The 22412-nt window shown below is 37.2% G+C and overlaps 1 protein-coding gene across 2 annotated transcripts in view; it reads left to right on the top strand.

Annotated features, from left to right (window-relative positions):
* Nucleotides 1–22412, top strand: part of LOC120313634 (protein eyes shut homolog) — a 445596-nt gene that overhangs the window by 384584 nt on the left and 38600 nt on the right. For both annotated transcript variants that reach the window (XM_039355732.1, XM_039355731.1), the window contains one exon: nt 15183–15304. In XM_039355732.1, coding sequence (XP_039211666.1) covers nt 15183–15304 — 122 coding nt within the window. The remainder of the gene's footprint in view (nt 1–15182; nt 15305–22412) is intronic.

Below are 22412 nucleotides of genomic sequence, written 5' to 3'. Positions count from 1 at the left end.
TTCTAGTTCACCCCCCTGCTCAAGCAGGAAACTGCTTGAGAAGACTCTCTTCTTAAAATCCTCCATCTCTTCTTAAAAACCTCCATGATGCCCTTGAACTTGGTAGGAGTTCTATAAATCTTGCTGCTTATGATTAACAAAACCCATCCTGTGTAACCATCTAAAAAAAGTAGGCAGTGGGAGTGAACAAGTAATGAAGCACATCATATTCATGCCCAGCAAAAATGACAAGCTCAGAGCTTGAATCATTTAGAAGTAATTTATTGGTAGATGACCCATCTTGTCAATTTCTTGCTGATGTTTCTGACATTACTGGCATGATTATAGTAGTTCAGAAAATGCATGAAACATAAACATAATGAAGGAGTGTTGTTATTTTTATATGTCTCTAAGAAGTTCACAGTCCATTTCAGCTATTGTACCTATAACAGGAAAAAAGACAAATTTATATATGCCTAAAGCTAAACAAAGTGTGTTGGAGCAGCTAGATTTTTCTATTTAGTAGGTGTGATCTTAATTGCAACAGTAAAGACATGTAGCTAGAAGGTAAAAATGAGATGCAAATTAAAGAAATAATCATGGGTAAGGTCAGAACAATTTCTGAGTATCAATGAGCAATGTAATAAAAATGCAACTGAATTTAAATATGGCAAGTTATTAGAATAGTCTTTAAATTGTGTTTCTTGAAAAAAATATGGGGAAAGGAATTGAACAGTTGTTGTCCATGAATTATGAAACAAATAGTGAACCAGGTTATCTCTTCTGCTTCTGGAAGAACAGAATATAATTTAATTTATGCATCTTTTTATTTGAACAATAATATTTTGTTTCCAATTATAATTGGATAATGTATACGGAAGTGGCTAGATAATTTTGGATGTTTACTTCAGGTGAATGCAAATAATTTTAGAGAGAGAAATATGCAAGCATCTTGGGTTCAAAACACAGAAGCTAAAATTAAAGTAAAAAATCAACATCCTTCAGTATTGGTTATTTTATTGACTTGGAGTCTCTAGCATATATACAAAGCTTAAGCTCTTTCTTAAACTTCCTGACTCTGCAGTTACAATCCAGCTTTGTATCAGTATTACAGAAAAATAATATTTTCTGTGCTTTCTGAAATTATCTAATCTTTTAATTTGCTTATTACAGGATTCAATGAAGGAGTCTTTTGCCTTCAAATGAAATCATTCAAAATGTGTATATGCACTTGGTGTAATTATTTTATAAAAATATATTTTAAAATATTTCCTTCATTCTCTTTATACATTGCTAAAATGGCATTTACCAATTTAAGATACTGTTGCTTTTGGACACCTTCAAAAATGCGAACAGTAAAAATGATTTTGAACATTTTCAATCCCATTGGATTGAATCCCACAACAAATATCATATGAGGGCTGTGGTAAAAACTTGAAAGTGGGAACTTAAGGTAAACCAAACTATTTATGGCCATCTCCATAGGACGTGTAAGAGCCGAGGTGGCGCAGCAGTTAGAGTGCAGTACCGCAGGCCACTTTAGCTGACTGTGTTCAGCACGTCAGCGGTTCAAATCTCACCAGCTCAAAGTTGACTCAGCCTTCCATCCTTCTGAGGTAGGTAAAATGAGGACCCAGATTGTGGGGGCCATGTAAATATATATATACATTGCTTACTGGTGTACACCGCTTAGAGAGTGCTTGCACTTAAAGCGGTATATAAGTCTCATAAATAAATAAATAAGATTCCTTCAAGTCTTATAATAGTTTGATCCTAACCAGTGCAAGATGAAAGATTTTAAAAGAATAAGAAGTTGTCTGGATATTCACCTATGCTAGGATTAGAAACTAGCATGTTGTAAACACCGGCAAGTCTCTTCCAGTTTGTAAGTTTCCACTGGAATTTCTTTCAATCTCATTTTTTCTCATCAAGATACAGTTCATTCTCATAAAAAGTTCTAAAGATAGTGGTGTTCAGGGAGAAAATATTAGTGTACTTTGCGTAATATAAAGTTTACTTTTAAAATATATACTATGTATTTGCTCATTGATGTTTCAAGTTTCATGGTAAAGACCTAATAGTGTCCATTCTAAATGAAAGATTAGGAAAGTAAGGAAACAAAAGACATATGCTGCTTTTTCAGCGACACTATGCTTTCTTTGAAGCTCAGGTCTGGAGATTTAAAAGCAGTCTAAAAGGCTTGGGTGTCCTAGTCCAGAGAAATGAATTATTCTAAATATTGTGTTCAACAGCTTATTTGTGTTCCATTATGACCTTTTATTATACACTGAGAAATTGAGATAAATGTCATATCAGAAACATGATCAAAGCCTCAATATTCTAAAGGTCCTTCAAAATCCAGATTGATTATTTGGTTGATTTGAGCACATAGCTTAAGGTTAATATTTGGTTTCTTTTCCTCTGCTATTCAGTATGTGTTACATTGGGGCCAGGCTCTTTGAATTTGCTGCTTTGCCCCCTTAGTTAACAGGTATAACTACTGGATATACTCCACGAAGTGTTGGTGGGGGTGCATCTTTGCTCTTTTCCTGCCTTTTAAAGATTCCAAACTTCATAGTCTCTTTGCTTCTTGGGAAAGAGCCTCTTCCTCCTAAAAAAGAGGCCTAATGGAGAAACAACTCCTGATTTCAATTTAGTGAACTATTGACAGTTTTCCTGAGTTGTTTATATCAGAATGATAGATTGTAGTTGAGGGAAGCCATGCTGAAGGTGCTTCGGCATCACACTATACAGGGCTATGTATAAATTCACATTTTAAATTGTATTCAGAAATTGATTGGAATCCAGATGCAATGGATTCTTGGCATACAGCACCTGTTAACAATTGGCTACTGCATTTTGTACCCATTGCAGTTTCCAAATGGTCTTTAAAGGCTGTCCCATATAGATGATATTCTTGAACAAAGAACTCAATTTGGACCAAAAGTAGAAAAAGAAAAAAGGTCTCCATAGAGTCTCCAAATGACACAGAAATGAACTTTGAGAAACTTTATTTCAGCCTCATAAAATTGCTGAACAGGTTTTTTTATATGAGATGAATAGATTACATCCACACTAATTATTATTCTTTTATGATTCCATCTTTTTTAAGATTCTGACATCTCTTCTTAACCCTGTATTAGTCCTTGCTAACAGAAGCCACAAATGTTACAAGGGTATCATGTAGATGCTGTGTATGTACAGTTCAGTACATGTTAACCAGGAATGCTCCACACATATGTATATATGCAATAAATTTCAATTTAATGTGCTGTTCAGAAGGAAAGTACGTTTGTCCATTAAATGTAAAAGTTGATTTTTTTTAACCACATAAAGGATATATATAGACAAGAAGACACTTAATTTTATCTGCAGAACGTGAAGAAAAAACTTCACTTAGTTATCTGTGTCCAATTTTATTTGAGTCTTCATAATGTGTTGCTTCTGTATGATTACTTCCCATACTGTAATTGCTCATCACTGTTTCAGGTGATGTTCCTGCACCATTTTTTCATTATTTCCCCAAAGTTATCTGTTCTATTACTAACTTTTACATCATAGTACAATATGTACTTCTTCAGCTGCCTTTGCTTTACAAATATCTGACATGGCTTCTTTCTTTATGGCATAAACTTGATGGATGTATACAACTAATTCTTTTGAGTCTAATATTTATTTGCTGGAGCTTATATACCACTTCATTCTAGCAGGCATCCCAGAGGCTCAAGTAAGTCTAATTTTTGCTTTATGGTCAAAATTACTCTTTTTCATTTTCTGTTCACCTTTCAAGTTTTTGAAGCTGTGGTTAAATTATAGTAGGTGCTATAATCACAAACACCCAACTCTCTGAGATTGCCAGGATGACAACAGAAGAAGTAACACAGATGTCTGCACAAAATATACTTGTGTCTGGACTAATTTGGAAATCACAAACTTCATCTCAGGTGTGAAATCATAACCCAAATTTGTTGCAGTTGAAGTTCACTTATTCTGTAAAATAGATTTTACTCTCTCTCTCACTATCCCCCTCTCTGTCTCTCTCTCTCTTCAATACAGAAGATACAGTAGATACATGTTCACAAATATTTTGTGCCATGCATTTATCTGAACAGACATATATATAATGGGGCATGCTCAGAGCAGACCATTAGAGAAGAATGTACTTCTTTTCTTTAAAAAAACGTATATCATATACGGAAAGATGCCAGAGTGATTTCTAAGACAACTTTCCAAGGGATGGTTCTGAAAATGAAAGAATCCCCATGTGAATTGACTGAAATGATTGTGTTCAAGAGGAAAAGTGCCAGGAGGCATGAAAAGAGTACCAGATTGTCACTATTCAGGTTTTGTTGGGGCTTGTAACATCTGAAAAGCAGTTACAGTACTTTGATGTGTAAGCATGTGTACACATGTGGAAAAAATGAACAGCAAAACTATAAACTAGTATTCATTTCAATACTTCACTTTCAATGCCTTGGTAAGGCCACACTTGGAATACTGCATCCAGTTTTGGTCACCGCGATGTAAAAAAGATGTTGAGACTCTAGAAAGAGTACAGAGAAGAGCAACAAAGATGATTAGGGGACTGGAGGCTAAAACATATAAGGAACGGTTGCGAGAATTGGGTAGGTCTAGTTTAACGAAGAGAAGGACAAGGGGGGACATGATAGCAGTATTCCACTATCTCAGGGGCTGCCATAAAGAAGAGGGAATTAAGCTATTTTCCAAAGCACCTGAAGGCAGGACAAGAAGCAACGGGTGGAAACTAATCAAGGAGAGAAGCAACCTAGAACTAAGGAGAAACTTCCTGACAGTGAGAACAATTAACCAGTGGAACAATCTGCCTCCAGAAGCAGTGAATGCTCCAACACTGGAAGTTTTTAAGAAGAGACTGGACAGCCATTTTTCCGAAATGGTGTAGGGTTTCCTGCCCGAGCAGGGGGTTGGACTAGATGACCTCCAAGGTCCCTTCCAACTTTACTAGTATTACTATTACTAATATCCTGAATGTGAATAAATAAATAATAAAATCCTCTTGATAATACTCTGTCTGACACCAATGCCATGCAAAGATGTCCAAACGTTCAAGCTATCAGAAAGACAAGTGTATAAACCATCAACCTGTAATGTGGATTCCTAAAGATAAAATGTTAAAAAAAGAATTATAAAATTCTGTAAAAGAATAATAAATAATTACTATTATAAAATACAATATCTAATAGACTATTTAATGTAATTTTTGTGAAAGAAGATCTTTTTTAAAAAAAAAACTTCACATTATGATTTGAAATCAAGATGAAGCCCAGAATCAAGGCCAGAGTGATATTTTAGCTGTTTCTGATTATATTGATCTCAATGTCATCTGTCTAAAGTTATGGAAATAATGATATTTAAATATGACCTTTTCAAATACTTTATTAGAGCTGCATAAGATTGAAGACAACATTGGTGATTTAGGTATACCCATATGCTTTTGTGTCACACTCAGAGTAAGCCATGTTACAAACTGAGTAAGATGCTGAATATCTTATATGTATAGGTAGTCCTCGATGTACAACTCCACTCATGGAGTTACAATGGCACTGAAAAAAAATGACTTATGACTTTCACACTTACAATCATTGCAGCATCCCCATAGTCATGTGATCAAAATTTGGACATTTGGTAATTGGTATGGATCTATGATGGCCATAGTGTCCCAGGATCATGTCATTATCTTTTGCGATCTTCTGACAAAGACAGAAGCCAGTTTCAGTTAACAACCATGTTACTAACTTAACAACTGTAGTGATTCACTTAACAACTGTGGCAATAAAGTTGCAAAATAGGCAAAACTCACTTAACAACTGTTTTGCTTAACAACAGAAATTGTTGCTCAGTTGTCATAAGTCAAGAACTACCAGTAATCCTAACATGAACTAAAAAGGCTGTGAAGACCTGGATTTTCACTCAGGCCTTTAGCAAATGAAATTTAGACCCCTTGTTTTATTGGTTTTATTGTAATTTCTTCATTTTGATTTTTTTGAGCCGGCAAAAGTAATTGGGAGTTGTGTGGTATACATGACTAAATGAATAAATTATGATGTGTATGCATACATTTCAGGACATCTACATACTGTATCTGATGACATAGCCTATAATTTCGTTTACCTACAAAAGCCCCTTCACCTCGACAAGGCCCTGATCATAGAAGGAAAACAGGCCATGTTGGATACCCCAGACTAACATGGATCACATCTGACAACCCACACTGGATCAGCATGACAGTTTATGGTCTATACATTCTATATGCAAATATAATCTCAGAAATGGTCCTCATTCCCTGGAGGCCCTAAGGCAACTATCCACAACAATTGGAAGATCTGCCTGAAGGCAGAGAGTGCTAAGAATCCTGGGTTAAATCAGGCTGCCTTTGGACTTTGGACATAGGAATGGTCAATATTCGAACAATGAAAATGGATGTTCCACTAAAAAAAACTGCTGCTTAAACTCAACAATATGCATTGGGATATCATTGGATTATGTGAAACACGATGAAAAGGCAAACATTTAGTTGAACTTGACATACTGGGAATTCATTTTACACTAGAGGTACCAAAGATGGACAATGTGGTGGAGTTTGTTTTTTCATCCACCAAAAGCTGAAAGACTCTAGTAAAATTTGAAAGTATATCAGACAGAGTAGCCCAATGCATCATTTAATTGAACAAACAATACAAGCTTCAAATCATCCAAGCTTATGCACCAACAATAAGCTATAGTGATGATAAGCTCAAAAAGTTTTACGGTGATGTGACCCCACGTTCAAGACAAAGAAAAATGCCAAAACAAAATATTAATGGGTGACTTTAATGCAATAATAGGAAGAACAATATCTGGAGAAATAGTGGCTGGCCTATATGGAAGTGGTGAATGAGATACTAGAAGTGATAGACTAGTAGATTTTGCTGACGGACAGACGCTTAATATTATGAACTTATTTTACAAGAAGAAAGCTATCAGAAAATGGACATGAAAAGTCCATCTGGTATGCAAGCAAAATTGACTACATCATGTCCAATGATAAAACCATATTCTACAATTGTTCTGTCATCAATCATTTTAACGTTGGAAGTGACCATAGAATATGAGCTAAAATGAAGATAGACTGTCCAAAAGAGCATATAAAAATGATAAAGATGTCAGAAAAAAACAAAAATAAAGAGTGATAAGCTGTTAAAGGATTAAAGTGATTTTGAGATTAATCTACCAAATCACTTTGCTCTATTGCAAGATTTGGAAGAGATTAACAATGTGGACCAAAATGAGCAAAAAGTCAAAAACCTTTTTGAATCTGCTACATCTACAGCACCACCAGAAAAACATTTTGTACAGTCAAAAATCTCTGATGAAACTAGTGATTTAATGAAAAAAATGGACAATGAAGAATACTGGAAGTTTCATTAATAAATGGAGTACATTGAACTTTGCAAGACATAAGAAAGCATATCCAAGAAGAAACGTGTCAGTTTAAAGTAAAGCTTGTGAAAAAGGCAACTGAAGAAAACAAAGGGATTAATAGAGCAAAATGCAAGCTTATAAATACAAGAGAGAAGATTTTTGCTTTAAAACATGAAGATGGCTCTGTGTGTAGAACAAGACAGGAAATGTTAGAAATAATTGGAAATTTCTATTCAGAGTTACACAAAGATCAAGATCACTCAAAAGTAACAACACCCGCAAAAGAGGAAATGCCAGATATTCTAGTGGAGGAAGTATTAAGTGCCATAAAATCAATGGCAAAACTTCAAGAAATAAACTATGTCACAGTTGAAATGTTGAAAGCTGGCAGTCACAGTTTATATAAGATACCAGCAAAACTATAGTTGAGATGCCTCAGAAAAGGAAAATACCCAATGCATGGAAAAATGCTGAAGTGATTCTTATACACAAGAAAGGGACCCAAGATGATTTAAAGAACTATTGACCAAAAAGCCTTTTTTCAATCACCTACAAGGTTTTCACCAAGATAATAGCAAAAAGAATATTGAGAACATTAAATGATGCACAGCCAAAGAAGCAGGCAAGGTTCAGAAATGGCTACAACACAATGGATCACATCCAGAGTGTTCAGCAGGTCATTGAAAGGTACAATGAGTACACCATGCCTCTGTGCATTTGACTCAGTATTCCAGCAAGCAATAATTAATGCATTGCTCAACCAAGACATAGACACTAGTTACATAAACTTGCTACAATCAATAAATGAAAAAAACATTGGTGACAATTTTCCTTAATGATCTTAAAGTGGAAATCAATATAGAATGAGGTGTATGACAACATGATACAATATCATCTATCTTTTTCTCACCCGGCCTTGAAGAAGTATTTTGCAAACTAGACTGGGCAAAAGATGGAGTAAAAATCAATGGCAGGACTTCCAGTTTTGCACCCGTAGCACATGGCCATGCAAGAGTGGACCACCCCTCCCCATGGCTAGTTTTGTCCTGCCAGGGGACCCTAGATGGGTCCAAAGTCTCCCCCAAGAGGTGACTGTGAAGGAGAGGCGCCCCATTGATCACGAAGTGATGGCAATCACTTCATTTGATCCAGGGAAAGCCCTCCAAACCCAACAGGAGAAAGGCTAGCATGAGATCAGCATCCAGCCCAAGCTACTTGCAGCCAAAGTCCAGTGCACGAACCTGAACATCAATGAACATCGTGCTTGGAATTGGCGAGAGTACTGATCTTCTTTCTTCTATCTATCTACTAACTAAATCCTTGAAAAGATCTCCAAAGCAAGAAAAATACCAGAAAACCAGTATGAACCCTTTTGAGGATGTGAAAGCAACTTATTGTTTTTGGATATGCTGAACTTTTTTTTTTCTTTGACTAAGTTTAATTTATAAAGGTCTTCTCTTAATTAAGATGACTGTACTAACAGATAATATTGGCCTGTACTTTTGCTCTAGAATAATAGAAATATGTTGAGCCTTTATGTCCTGGTATCCTCAAACATCTCATTCAGCCATATTTGATTAAAATGACGCAGTTTAGCAATATGATACTAAATAGGAGTACTAAACAGTAGTGATACAACTACCATAGCTGCAGAAATAGGAACTTTGGTTAAATCTTGATTATATATGTTTGGTTGTATATGTTTGCAATCCTTGTATCGCAGCAATGCAATTTCTACAGAAAAATAAGTCTGAAATATGTGTCTTCCAATTTATATATACAATGCATTCTCTTATTATAATACATAATACAAAATTAAACCACCAAGTAGTTTTTATTACACCTTTGTATAATTCAATGGTGCTCCTAATTAATCTGTAGATTTGAACAATTCGTTGCCTTTAATTTATATTCTGTACATTATTATTCTTGTCTGCCAGATGTTTCACTGCCCTCTTCCAGAAACATGAACATGTTAGAAGATTCCAGAGTTATAAATCCCACATCTAATAATGTATTCAAAGCAGGAGTGATGCTCATGTTTAGGCACATTGTAGATGCTGTATCAGTTAATTAGCTGAAGACATGCAAGTGTCCTTTCACATTACCTGGGTACATGAGTGTCTTCAATCATGCTTATTGTGACTTTTTTTTTTTACAGAATATTCTGTAGTAGTGGCTGGTTGGGGAATGCTGAGAGTTAAAGTTCAGCCATCTTCAAGGTTGAGGTTGAGAAACAGTTCTATAGAATAGCATTTCCTAAAATCTGGCTGACTCCAATCCCTTTGAGCTCTCAAAAAGCATTAACAACTTGGCTCTTTCAACAAGTCTTTGGTGTCTGATGTTATAGTAATTTTTTCCCTTCTTCAGAGGGAGTGTTTTAATTGTTATTAGGTCACTGCTTTTTCTTCTGATGGGAGGCAATTGATTATATTTTATGGTAGCATTGTGCTTTAATCCTATTACTGAAATTAGGAAAGTAAACCTTTCAAGGTCAATTGCAAATGAAAACGACACATAAGCCTAGTTGAATGAAGGGAAAAATAAACAAATCAATATTTTCTTTTTTTTTAATATGAAATAAAAATAGGTGGTCTTATAATTGTAAATTACTATACTGGGCATTTTATTCAGTAAAGGTAATATACTTAGCTACATAACTTGATTTGTTTTTGCCCCATCTGCTATTCACAACAATTACTCATTTAGATTATTTCAAAAATACTCATTTGAGGAATAAGAGTGAGGTGTATACTGAAGTTTGTTATAGATAGTAGATTCAGTCTGTTTTCTTTTTGTCTATTTGCATGCAATTATAAAGGAAGATACAACTTACATAATTCTGTGTTGTTCAGATTCAAAACACATTTTCTAGGAAGCTCTTCATGAATACTTGTGTTCTGAAACTATTCAGAGATATCAGTAAGAATTCGAGTCAGTATGGATCTTCTGATCTTCTAACTACTGAACTACATGTTCCTACATTTGGCTTCAAACACTCCTCAGAGGAGGATATGTGTTTGTATATGTGTTTTGAAGCAGCATGCTTTCCATTCATTTATAACAGTCTTCTTCCTGGTGAATAAACAGTTTGATCTAATGAGTTCTTTTTTTAAAAAAAGGAAGAAACTGATTGATGCAGTTCCAGTCATGCAAACCAGCCCAATGATCTAGAAATTCGGAAGCTGAATTTCAAACAGACTTCCCCTGATTGCATCTCCCAGAGAAATGTACAAAGTAGAACATAAGCTATATCTCTTCTTGAACCTAACAAAGCATAAACATGCCCTGGTAACATTTTTTTCCTCTGCCATTTCCCCCATGCCATTGCCTTCATCTCATTCCCATCTATGAATTAAATAGCCTTAAGTCAGCTGTATTTTTCCCTTATTCTGGCACAAACCAAGGGCAGTTTGAAGGTGTGTATAATGTATGACTCTGAATGGATGTTTGCTGACAAGCAGTGACTAAAAACTGAGTTAACCGAGACAGAATAGAGATTGTCAAAAGGAACAGTAAATTTCATGCTATGTCTGCTGACTCAAGGATGGGCATCACTATAATTATCATGGGGAAATTTCTATAATGTTATACTGCAGTTATGATTTCAGCAGATTCCATAAGAAGGGTATCTTCTTTTCTTTTCTTTTCTTTTCTTTTCTTTTCTTTTCTTTTCTTGACTCTGTCAAACAGTAAATGGGAACAAAACAGATATAAATTTGAACAATTTGTGCAGATAGCTACTGGTGCAGATGTTGTTTCTTAATAAGGACCCTGATTCATAATTATTCAGTTGGATGGAGAATAACAGAGTTGGAAGGAACCTTGGAGGTCTTCCAGTCCAACCCCCTGCTCAGGCAGGAAACTCTATACCATTTCAGACAAATATCTTCTTAAAAACTTTGGAGAATAGCTTGACTCCCTCTTGTTTGTGGCAACCCCTTAGATATTGGAACACTGCTCTCATGTTACCCCTAGTCCTTCTTTTCATTATATTAGACATGCCCAATTCCAGCAACTGTTCTTTATGTTTTAGCCTCCAGTCCCCTGATCATTTTTGTTGCTCTTCTCTGTACTCTTTCAAGAGTCTCAACATCTTTTTTACATTGGGGTGACCAAAAATGGATGCAGTATTCCAAGTTGTGATTTTACCAAGGCATTGTAAAGTGGTATTAATACTTCACGTGATCTTGATTCTATCCCTCTGTTAATGCAGCCTAGAACTGTGCTGGCTTTTTTGGCAAGTGCAGCAAACTGCTGGCTCATATTTAAGTGACTGTCCACTAGGACTCCGAGATCCCTCTCACAGTTACTACTACTATTGAGTCAAGTACCACCTATATTATATCTGTGCATTTGGTTTTTTCTTGCCTAAATGTAGAACCTTACTTTTTTTACCATTAAATTTCATTTTGTTAGATATTGCCCAATGTTCAAGTCTGTCAATATCCTTCTGTATCTTAAGCTTATCTTCTGGAATGTTGGTTACTCCTGCCAGCTTGGTATCATCTGCAAATCTGATGAGTTCCAAATCTATCCCCTCAACCAAATCATTGATGAAGGTGTTGAAGAGTACTGGGCCTAAAACAGAGTCTTGGGGTAGCCCACTGCATACTTCCCTCCATGTAGATGCAGTTCCATTGAGGACTACACCGTGAGTGCAGTTGGTCAGCCAGTTATAAATCCATCTGGTGGTGATGTAGTCTAATCCATATTTTTCTATCTTATCAAGTAGTAGGTCTACTTTATCAAATGCCTTAGTGAAGCCCAAATAAATTATATCCACAGCATTCCTCTGGTCCAATAATTTTGTCACTTTGTCAAAGAATGCAATAAGATTTGTCTGGCCTGATCTGTTTTTGACAAATACATGTTGGCTTTTAGTTATGACTTTGTTTTCCTCTAGGTCAGGCATGTCAAACTGCCGGCCCACAGGCTGGATGCCTTACTCCGAAACTGCACCTACCACACTGCCAGCAATGGGGAAAAAATCATGATATGTCACACGACATCATGTGACATTGTGAGTTTGACACGCCTGCTCTAGGTGTTTGCTGATCTCGGGGTAGAAGCAGAAACATGTACTGTTGTAGCTACTTTAGTCCATCTTCTTGTTCAAAAGGAATAATACACTTCTAGAATAGGATGTGTGGTGGTGGATTATTATACAAATGATTTTTTTTTAAAGATTATATTATGTTCCTATAATGTTGTTAGCAGCACTGAGCTGTGTTTTGTCTGCAGTAGGAACAATGTGAGGTGTAAGTGATCAGTTGGGTTGTGGGTTCCCAGGAGTTCAGTAAAGCAGATGGAAATTGCTGAGAGTAGCATCTGGCCCATGGCGCACAAACAGTTGTGTTGTAATAGAAATGGAGAGGGTTTTATAAACCTGAAAACTTACGCAGTTGTTCTATATGCTCTATAAAATAAGTTATATTGTGGAACTTAAAATTTCCACTTCATAAGCCATAGACTAAGAGCATTTCTGCACTAGTAATTTATGGTGTCACTCAGTCATCTCTGTTATAAAACCTGAATTCATTGACAATATATTGCCACAGCACTGGCTGAACGACACTATAAACTGCTGATGCAGAAATGCTCTAAGGATAAATATGCACATGCCTACTTATAACTTGATGATGGCAATAGTGAGTGATAATTAGCAATATGAAAACTTATATCAGAAATAAATGACAGGGATGAGCTGTTTCTGAAAAGAAACCCAGTCTCAATCTTGCAAATTTACTAGCTTTAATTCCTATTTAATCTGTAAACATACAGCTAAATTAAGTTTCATAGGACTATATTGGTAGACAAACAAACATACACAAAAGAAGCTCTCTGCCTAAAGAAGATTAGACTTCAGATAAATGTCTGTGGTAGAAGTCTTTGCCATAACCACTATTTTTTTTTTGCATGAAAGAAATTTGTATGATTATGTTATATGCATTATATGGAAAAATTACTAGAGCAAAATGATCAAAGAAAATTGGGAGCATTGTTACAGAGGTTTACTAAATAAGCTCTTTTTATTGAGTTCTTTATTTATGCATTAACTGTTTTAAATCTCCTATGTGAAACAGAACTTAAAGTTGTTAAAACATGCTATATATCATCATTTTGAATAATGATAAGTACAAGATCTCTAAGCATCAAATACTTTAGTGCAGTGGTGGCGAACCCATGGCACGCGTGCCAGAGGCAGCACTCAGAGCCCTCTCTGTTGACACGCACGCCACCGCTGCCAGCAGCAGGTCCATCAGGCCACCACTGTTGCCCAGAGCAGGAGCCCCGTCCAACAAAAGGAGGCAAAGCGGCCAACTAGCAAGCTCAAGTGGAGGTGGTAGAGCAGAGATCACCAACCATTGTCGATTGGTGGACTGGAAGAAAAGGGAGGGGGAAGCATTTTACATGCATGCATGCACACACGGGGCTGTGAGCATGCATGCACTGCAAATGGGGCAGCGCTAGTGCCTGCATGATACTCACTAGCCCTGTCCCATTCTTGTGTGGTATAGCGCCTTGTACCTGTGGAGTAGTTGGCGGCCGTTTTTGCACCTTGCAGCATGGTGGCCCATTTTTGTGCCCCCAGGTTTTGTGTGCCAGAGGCGGCAGAGGTGCCTTCCTGCCTCCCCAGGGCACCACAATGCTGATGCGACCCTGGCACTTTGCAAAAAATAAGTGGATTTTGGGTTGCGATTTGGGCACTCAGTCTCTAAAAGGTTCGCCATCACTGCTTTAGTGAATGTTCCAGTTTTATAACTTGAATTTTGCAGCAATTGCTTCTACTTGATTAACTGGTCTATACAATATAATAATCTCATACAAGTTGGAGTTATTTCCTCTCAAATCAAGACTTGCACATTTTGTTCTTTTCCATTTAAAAGAGCGGTTCAACATGACAGATATAAAGAATGATAGATTATTACTAATACAAGATCTTTTATTCCAAGAAGTGGAGTGTTTCAGTTTTATCATAGATTTATTTTATGTATGATGTTTTAAATGCTTTTAACCAAACCTAATTTGCCAAATATTTTAAAACAGATTATTCTATTTGTATTTTCCTGGTGAGCATCAGTTGGTGGCCTTGAAACTGAATGGTTCTTGTGTTTGCATAACAGCTGTCTATGACTTGGAATTGCTGATTCAACCCTTGACCTAGAAACCTTGCTAAACAGCTAATGGGTAGATTTAGAACAGGTGATCTTTTAAAATGCTCTTAAGGGCTGCTTTTTATGAGTTATGTTTTAAATACAGTAGAATATTAAGCATTTGCTATGTATGAAGTTGTTGGAAATCATTTTATGCCATTTCATGTCATTGCTCCTCCATGTTTTATCTACTGTATATCAGTAAAAGACAGGGCCAAGTGAATTGTACTAAATGGGTATTATTATTTTTCTATGACCAAGTAACAACTATTTGTGCACTTCCTTCTATATACTGCTATTTATTGTAGCTGTATAAGGTGAAATATTAGGAAAATGATTTCAGTATCACTGGATTAACTAGGGCAGGGGTGTCAAACTCACCACGTCATGTGATGTGTCGCAATGTGTCACAACTTTTTTTCCATTGCCAGCAATGGGGGTGGGCGTGGCTTCCGTATGATGAAACCAGCCCGTGGGCAGGCAGTTTGACACCCCTGAACTAGGGAATGAGAATATCTACTTATTTTGAATCTTTGTTCCTTAAAAATGCTTATTTAAAAGACAAGACCACTTGAATATTGTGATTTTTGTCCTAATTTATTTTAGGGTTACCGGTGTATCTGCCAGCCTGGCTGGGAAGGGCCATTTTGTGAATCTGAATCTAATGAATGTAATTCTGGTCTGTGTAAGAACAGTGGAACTTGCATTGATCTCTTCAATGGCTTTCGGTAAGAAGCATCCTCTCTGCACTAAATCATATCCCTCCTTGGTGTTTTACAATTTATTGACTTTGTTTCAATTGCTGCAATTCTAAAGTGGATTAGAGAGAAGGATTCTCCTGAGTCAAGCATAACTTCTGATGACTACATGGACATGCATATCTAGCTTTTTCTTTTTTGGCAAATATTATGAAAGTAGCTGCTATTGGCTTTTTCCATAACTTTTTAACAGCTCAGTCTACTCTTATAGTTCTATGATTTCCTGGTGGTATTCATCTAAGTCTAGTAACATCTGCCCCTTGGTTTTTTTTTTTTTTAAATTGCCAAGTTCTGCTACATGCTGCAACCTGTTGTTGAGGTTTCAAAATCACTTTACTGCAATTATTAAGAAGCTTTTGACATATTGGGACCAAGAGTTTGTTGGAGTGCTGATGTGTATGAAGCAGTCCATTGAGGAAGAAAAAATGATTGTATGGAAATGTGCAGGTATTTAATCCTCTTTTATACGGAAAGAAGAAAAGTACTATATTCCTCATTTTAAAAGCCTCTGTTTCATGCCCAGTGATTTATGCTCAGCTTTCAAAGTATATTATCTCTTTAATACCCAAAACGGCTGACATAAAAAGCAGTTTTCCTGGCTCACTTGTTTATATTCATACAGACATCAGAGAGTAGTCAAAGTCTCCATGCTTGAAGTACAAAAGGATTAATCTGGGTTAAGGTCTCTTAACTTTAATTTTGATTTTAATAAGTATTTCCATCAATGTACCCTACTATCAAATACAAAATTAGCCAGATTTTTGTCAATCCACAATCAATCCCATTACAGCTCTCTCTGGCTATTTTTTTTGAGGTTAGGGCTCTATTATATCTCTGTGTTGTGTGTGTGTGTGTGTGTGTGTGTGTGTGTGTGTATATACAGTATATATATGTATATGTATACACTGTATATGTGTTTGTAGTGTGTATGTATATGTATATACATACATAACACACTACACACCCACATATATATACACAGTGCATGCATATACTGTATATTATATATATGAGGGCAATTCTGAAGTAAACCTCTGTTTGGTTATCAATGACGGACACTCGCAGATACAGAACTTTTATTATACACATTAGAAAATTACAACATCATATTACTTTTTGATATAATCGTCATTCAAATTGAGGCACTTGTCATAATGTCTTATAAGCTTTGAAATTCCTTAATAGAAGTCGCTCAGCACCAAATCTGGGTTATGGGGGAGGGGTGATCAAACGGAACTGCTTCAAAAGTTCTTGGATGCGTCTAGTGGTGTCTGGGTAAGCATTATCATGAACCAACACCACACCGGAAGTGATGCCATAGAAAATCCCGCCAAATGTGAAGCTGCCAAAGGAGTACTGCTAGTGAAGTTCATGGAGCGTGGTTCGACCATATCCATTATATTCTGTGATCACACAGTCTGTTACTTGAATTGTCTATGGAGATTCTCAGTCATCCAGGTCATGGTTGTCTGAAAGATGTTTTTTCAAAAGCAACTGGACTCTCTTTGTTTTTCCTGGAAGATGTGCTTTTCATCCAAGTTATTTGAATTGTCGTATTTTATCAGTAGGACTGAAATTGTCCTTTAGTCAGGAAATGTAGTCACCCTTGTCATTCTCATGGATGGTCGTTGGTGTGGGATTGTGTTATGGAAAAGTGGCCCCTATATTGCTCTCTCTGTATATCTATAGGGGTGTCTAATCTTGGCAACTTTAAGACTTGTGGACTTCAACTCCCTGAATTCTCCAGTCAGCTAAGTTGGCTAGGGAATTCTGGGAGTTGAAGTTCACAAGACTTAAAGTTGCCAAAAGTGGACATCCCTGCTGATATTAAGCCAGAAAGCAGTGCAGTGGGACTATTTCTTATTGCTTGCTTACTTTCTGATGCTGCTGTGGAAATCCTTTCTGAGGGCTAGCTGAAAAGCTAGTCACTGTAGCTTCTCTGAATAATTTAAACAGATCAATACATGACAGATTTTGGCCTCCTTGGTCTTTCAATTTATTTTCATTTGCTTTCTTCTCTAAAATGAAAGACAAATAGATTCTTCTATTCAGCCCAGAGTTGAAAAGTAATGCTATAGCTTCATTTTTTTTGTGATGCTGTAAATGATCACCTCAACCCGCAGTTCTGAATGCTTTTTATATTTGTTTACATTCTGCTGCTAATCAGTCATAGTTCCTTTGATGCCAGGATTTCAACACTAGAATGAAAGGATTCAAAGATATTGCAACAGCAAATCTTTCACTCCTCTCCTCCTGTTGGTGTTGACAAGAAATTATCCTGCTGGCAGGGAAAGGTCATCGTGGACCACTTGACTGCACATTCAGAATAAGCCAGAAAGCAAAAAGCTTTGTGAGCTTTAATAAGCTAACTTGAATTGTCTTATTTAATTGGCTATCCATCACAAGTTGTTTGGTCTTCTGATGAAAAGTTGGTTTTCCAGTTCCTGTTTAGTACATAACTGGTTTCAAATGAATAATTCTTATTCCTTCTGTAAGATGGACTTTTAAAAATATTGCATCAGTCTTTTCTTAAATCAGATGCTGAAATATACTCAGTACAATACTTGGCACCTCTTTCTAGATGCCTCCAAGTGCAATCTTATACAAGTCTTACTAAGTCTAATGGGACTACCTTATTGTAGTATAAATACTCAAGGATTGTATTTCCCAGTACCTCAAAATCACATCATAGGGGAAAGAACCCAAAAGCATTCTTCTTTTTTAATGAAACCAAAATAACATTTTCTTAGATGTCAAACTGAGAAAGGATAGAAGTTTATTTTAAGCCTTTTTATGCAGTCAATAACAAATGAGTGTGGTTTGTTTTATCACAGAAAAAGTTCTACCGTCCTGGTGGTTTCCATATATTATAATACACAAGATTAGTTTATGTCTACCATGATGTAGAGAAGAAAGCCAGAAACAGCATTGAAAAAGAAGCAATATAGTTATCAAGGCTTGATGTGCAAAGAAATTATAAACAAGTCTACATATGCATCATCAAGACATGCTAAGCATAATCAAAATAAGAAGTGATAAACGCTGAATAAGCTCGCCTTTAGAATATGTCCATATTTATAAATAGTAATTTAAATTCTGATGTTCAAAACAGAAATGCCTTCTCCAAATCATGTAACCCCATAGGTTCTCTGATATAAAAAAAAAATCTGTCTGAATATCTGTAGTACTGCCAGCATTTTAAATGTCTGTCAATCTTAATCTTCCACAAATATCTCTGCGGACGATTAAGACTGGGAAGTCTCTTCCTGCAAGCTACTGTCCAGTGCTGGCTTGCAAATTCTGTGTTGTTCAAGAACATCTGAGAAAGTGGAACTAATAGAATAGAATACCAATTCTGAGGCACTTGGGGCATCTTAGTGACTGGTACTACTTTTAAGGGTAGCTGGTCTTGCTGGCAGCCTAATGGAGAGAAAATGAGAAGCATTTTAGCTGCTGTTTCTTTGCCTGTCCACCCAGGAATTTTTTCCCTCTTCCTTCCCTCAGTGGCAAAGTACTATGACTGGTTTGTTCTTTATCATGCAGCATCTTGGTAGAAAACTGCTTTTCCTATTTGATACTGGATGTACCGGAAACTGGACATCAATGCAACGAACCAGTGAAATATCAAATTGTCTGATATGTAAAGAACTGGATAACATTGGCATCTGAAGGACTGGAAAGAACTTGACGAAAAAGTAGCTTGTGGCTCGAATTCCAAGCCAAATTAGATGTCATAAATAATTATATTTGAGAAATGTATCCAAGAACTTAAATCCATAGGGACAGGGGTTTTTTTGGGTTTTTTTTTTTTGGAAATTCATTTAAAGAAAGTAGAATTGCTAATAGATCATCTAGTTTGGCACTAGATCAAAGTCATAAAGTCCATAATTGCATTCCATACTTTTCTATGTATATGTCATGGTTAATACTGCATTCCCATTTTCAAGTAGCTTTGGTGTCTTTTTTCTTTTCTGAAATTTTATTTCTTAATCAATTGGAAAAGATATGATTTACCAGAAACCGCAAACATTACTCACTTCTGCCCCCTGAGCTTTGAGTTCCAGTTAACAAGCAATAGTTAAATATCTTTTAGAATTTTAAATAATGAGTGAAAGATTCATTTTGAAGCTTGGTTTAGGTCATTGGTCTGATTTGGAGAAAAAAAAATTCTCCAAACCCCACTGAAGGTCAAGGACATTGGAGATGCCCTTAACAAAAAGAAATGTAAGGTATTACAATTAGGGAGGAAATACATACAAAATCATCCAAAGTTACTTGGTTCCATTCATTGTTTGGAAGCAGTTTAACTTGGATAAGATCATTAACAATAAGTATAACATGATCCAGCGATGTGAAACAGCTAATGCAGTGGCTCCCAACCTTTTCTATACCCGGCACTCCTAGAATGCTTCTGATATATTCTCACACCCCTTACAAAAGTTCAAAATAACGGCAACGAATGATGCATATACATTATAATTTTGAAAACCCATGTTTTCCCACCCCCTGGAATATCATCTTGCACCCCCAGTTGGGAACCCCTGAGCTAATGGAAGGGCTAACACTGTTTTAGTTTCCTTTGAATGAAAACTTTATTCCCCTCCGTTCTGTACTGTGTATGACTCTGGGAACCACATTACCAGAAGCATGTTGTTTAGAAGGGAAAATAATTCTGATATAGGAGCTTGAGAACATGCTCAAAGAAGAAAATGTGATATTCAGTCTGGAGAGGAGAAAATACATTCGTATTCAGGTACATAAAAGGGAACCATAGGAAATTATTTTTATTGAAATTAGTATCAGAAATGATGTGTAAAATTTGTACCTATCAAGGTTTAATTTAAATATGAGGAAATATTTCTCAACAATAAGAACTGTCTAACAGTGGAGCAATATGTGCTATGAAAGCTTTAACTTCACCATCTCTGGATATTTTAAAGAAGAGTCTGGATAGCCATCAGGATGGCATAATTGGTTTTCTTGAACTGGATGGCTGTTATGGTCCCTTCCAACTTCACAGTTCTATAACTCTATGAAGCCACAGAATCTAGTCTGGAAATATTCAGCTCAGATATCCAATGCTACTGATATTGTGGGACTACAGAATTGTTTTTAGAATATCTCAGAAACTTCATGCGGATGGGTCGGATCAAATGTTGTGCACTATGTCAACTCTAAAAATGAGCATGGCTGTAGCCGTTTTCCGTATCATTTTTGGTTGACACATAGAATGGAGGGAGGGGGTTTGCCAGGTGCTTTGTTAGTCTATATAAACTTTTATCCCATGGGAACCAAGGTCATCAGCTGCTCCCAAGACTGCAGGCTGTCCATTGCATAAAAAGCCCACCAAGAAGATGTATTGGGGAACATAGTTGCTTGCATAGCCTTAGGAGTGGGATTTCTTAATTTTGTATTGGGGAATTGTTATGTGTGTCTTCAGACTTGGTTTCACTTTTGACATGCCGACACTTTGTAACTAATAAACATGCTCTTTGAGGAATTTGCAAGCCTCGGAGTTCTGTTTTATTTGTCTCTGTTGGAACCATGACATTAAACCAAGTCTCCTAAAACTTCATTTTCTCGGGGTGCTGGGCCCTGACCACCTATCCACTCACTTTTGGGAGAGCAATAAAGACTCAGTGAAGACTCGAGATGGAGGAGAAAGTTGAAACTGCTGCTAGCCACAATGGGACTCAGACTGTCGGAGTGCAGGCTGGCGCTCCAGCCAGTGAGGAGGCATCACTGGCAGGGGCTCAGCCAAAAGCCAGAGTGATCCAACCTGGAAGCTGTACCGCATGAAGGAGTTACAGCCCTAGCTGACCTCTTTCAAGCCGAGGCTGTCCCTCAGTGCAGGAGCACTCCTGTAACTGCTGGAGAGGAGCTCTTATTGCTGCCATCCCAGGGTTCTTCATCTGCAGATGGCAAGAAATGAAACAGGTTGATGAGATAGGACAACTCTGGAGAGTGGAGATTTCAGTCCACTGTCCACAGACCCTCGCTCGAACAGTTGAAGGAGAAGTTCAGCCAGCTGGAGGTAAAGGATATGATTCCTGTTGCCCAAGAGGTGGGTGCTGTGGGGAGAAATGCCAAGAACTACCCATCTCTTCCCTCCCCTCCCCAGAGTTCCAGCCCACTCCCTGGGGCCCGTGCTGCTTTGCCCCTCGACCAACCAGCTGTGATACCAAGCCTTGTATTCCAGCCAAGTCTATTGCCATGCCTTGGGATGCTAGTCCCAGAGCCCAGTCAAGAGAAGTCCGGAGAGGGGTTTGGCTACATCCCCAGGACCAGCAAGCCACTCAAGCCCAGCAGCAGTGCAGGCAGCTCCACAGAGGTTCAAGCCGCCTCCCACCAAGCCCATCTTTGATGGGGATCCTGAGAAGCTGACCTTCTTCTTAAACCAGGTGTGGGCTCATTTAGATCCCTAAGTTTATGCCTACCTGGATGGGGCTATGATGGTGAATGCTGTGGTGGCAAATTTAGAGGGAGAAGTGGCCAAGTGGGTGATCAACCTCCATGATGAAGGAGCTCCTGAATTGCACAACATTAATCTATTCATGGAGCAACTGAGGGGTCCAGTTTACTGCAAAAGGGAAGGAGGGAGGGAGTTTGTTAAACTGATTGGGTTCTCCCAGGGGCTATCATCAGCTTTTCATCCAAATACTAATGGAGCTGCTGAGTAAGCTAATGTAATGATGGAACAGTATTTCAGATGTTATGTAAATTACCAGCAGACTAATTGGGCTGATCTCTTGCCTTTTGCAGAGGTAGCCTACAATAACACTTTGCACAGTAGCACTGGTCTCACCCCACTCAAAATAATGACAGGTAGAGATTTTGTGCCCATGCCTGAGTTCCCCCAGGAGCCTCCTACTTCCCAGACTTTGGAGCAATGGCGACATCTTTCCAGGGGGTTTGAGTAAATGTGAAGAAGGCATTGATCAAGGCCACTAAGGTCTATAAGGAGCAAGCAGACAAATGACATTTCCCTTAGAAACCTTTTTATGCTGGACAATTAGTTTATCTTCCAACGAAATATCTACAGTTAAAGTTGCCCAGTAGAAAATTGGGCCCAAAATTC

Source organism: Crotalus tigris, unplaced genomic scaffold, assembly GCF_016545835.1.
Source record: "Crotalus tigris isolate CLP2741 ecotype Arizona unplaced genomic scaffold, ASM1654583v1 scf7180000018750.1061991, whole genome shotgun sequence".
NCBI classification, from domain to species: Eukaryota; Metazoa; Chordata; class Lepidosauria; order Squamata; family Viperidae; genus Crotalus; species Crotalus tigris.
The sequence above is the reverse complement of the archived record's forward strand: the minus strand, read 5'-3'. Positions and strand labels throughout refer to the sequence as shown.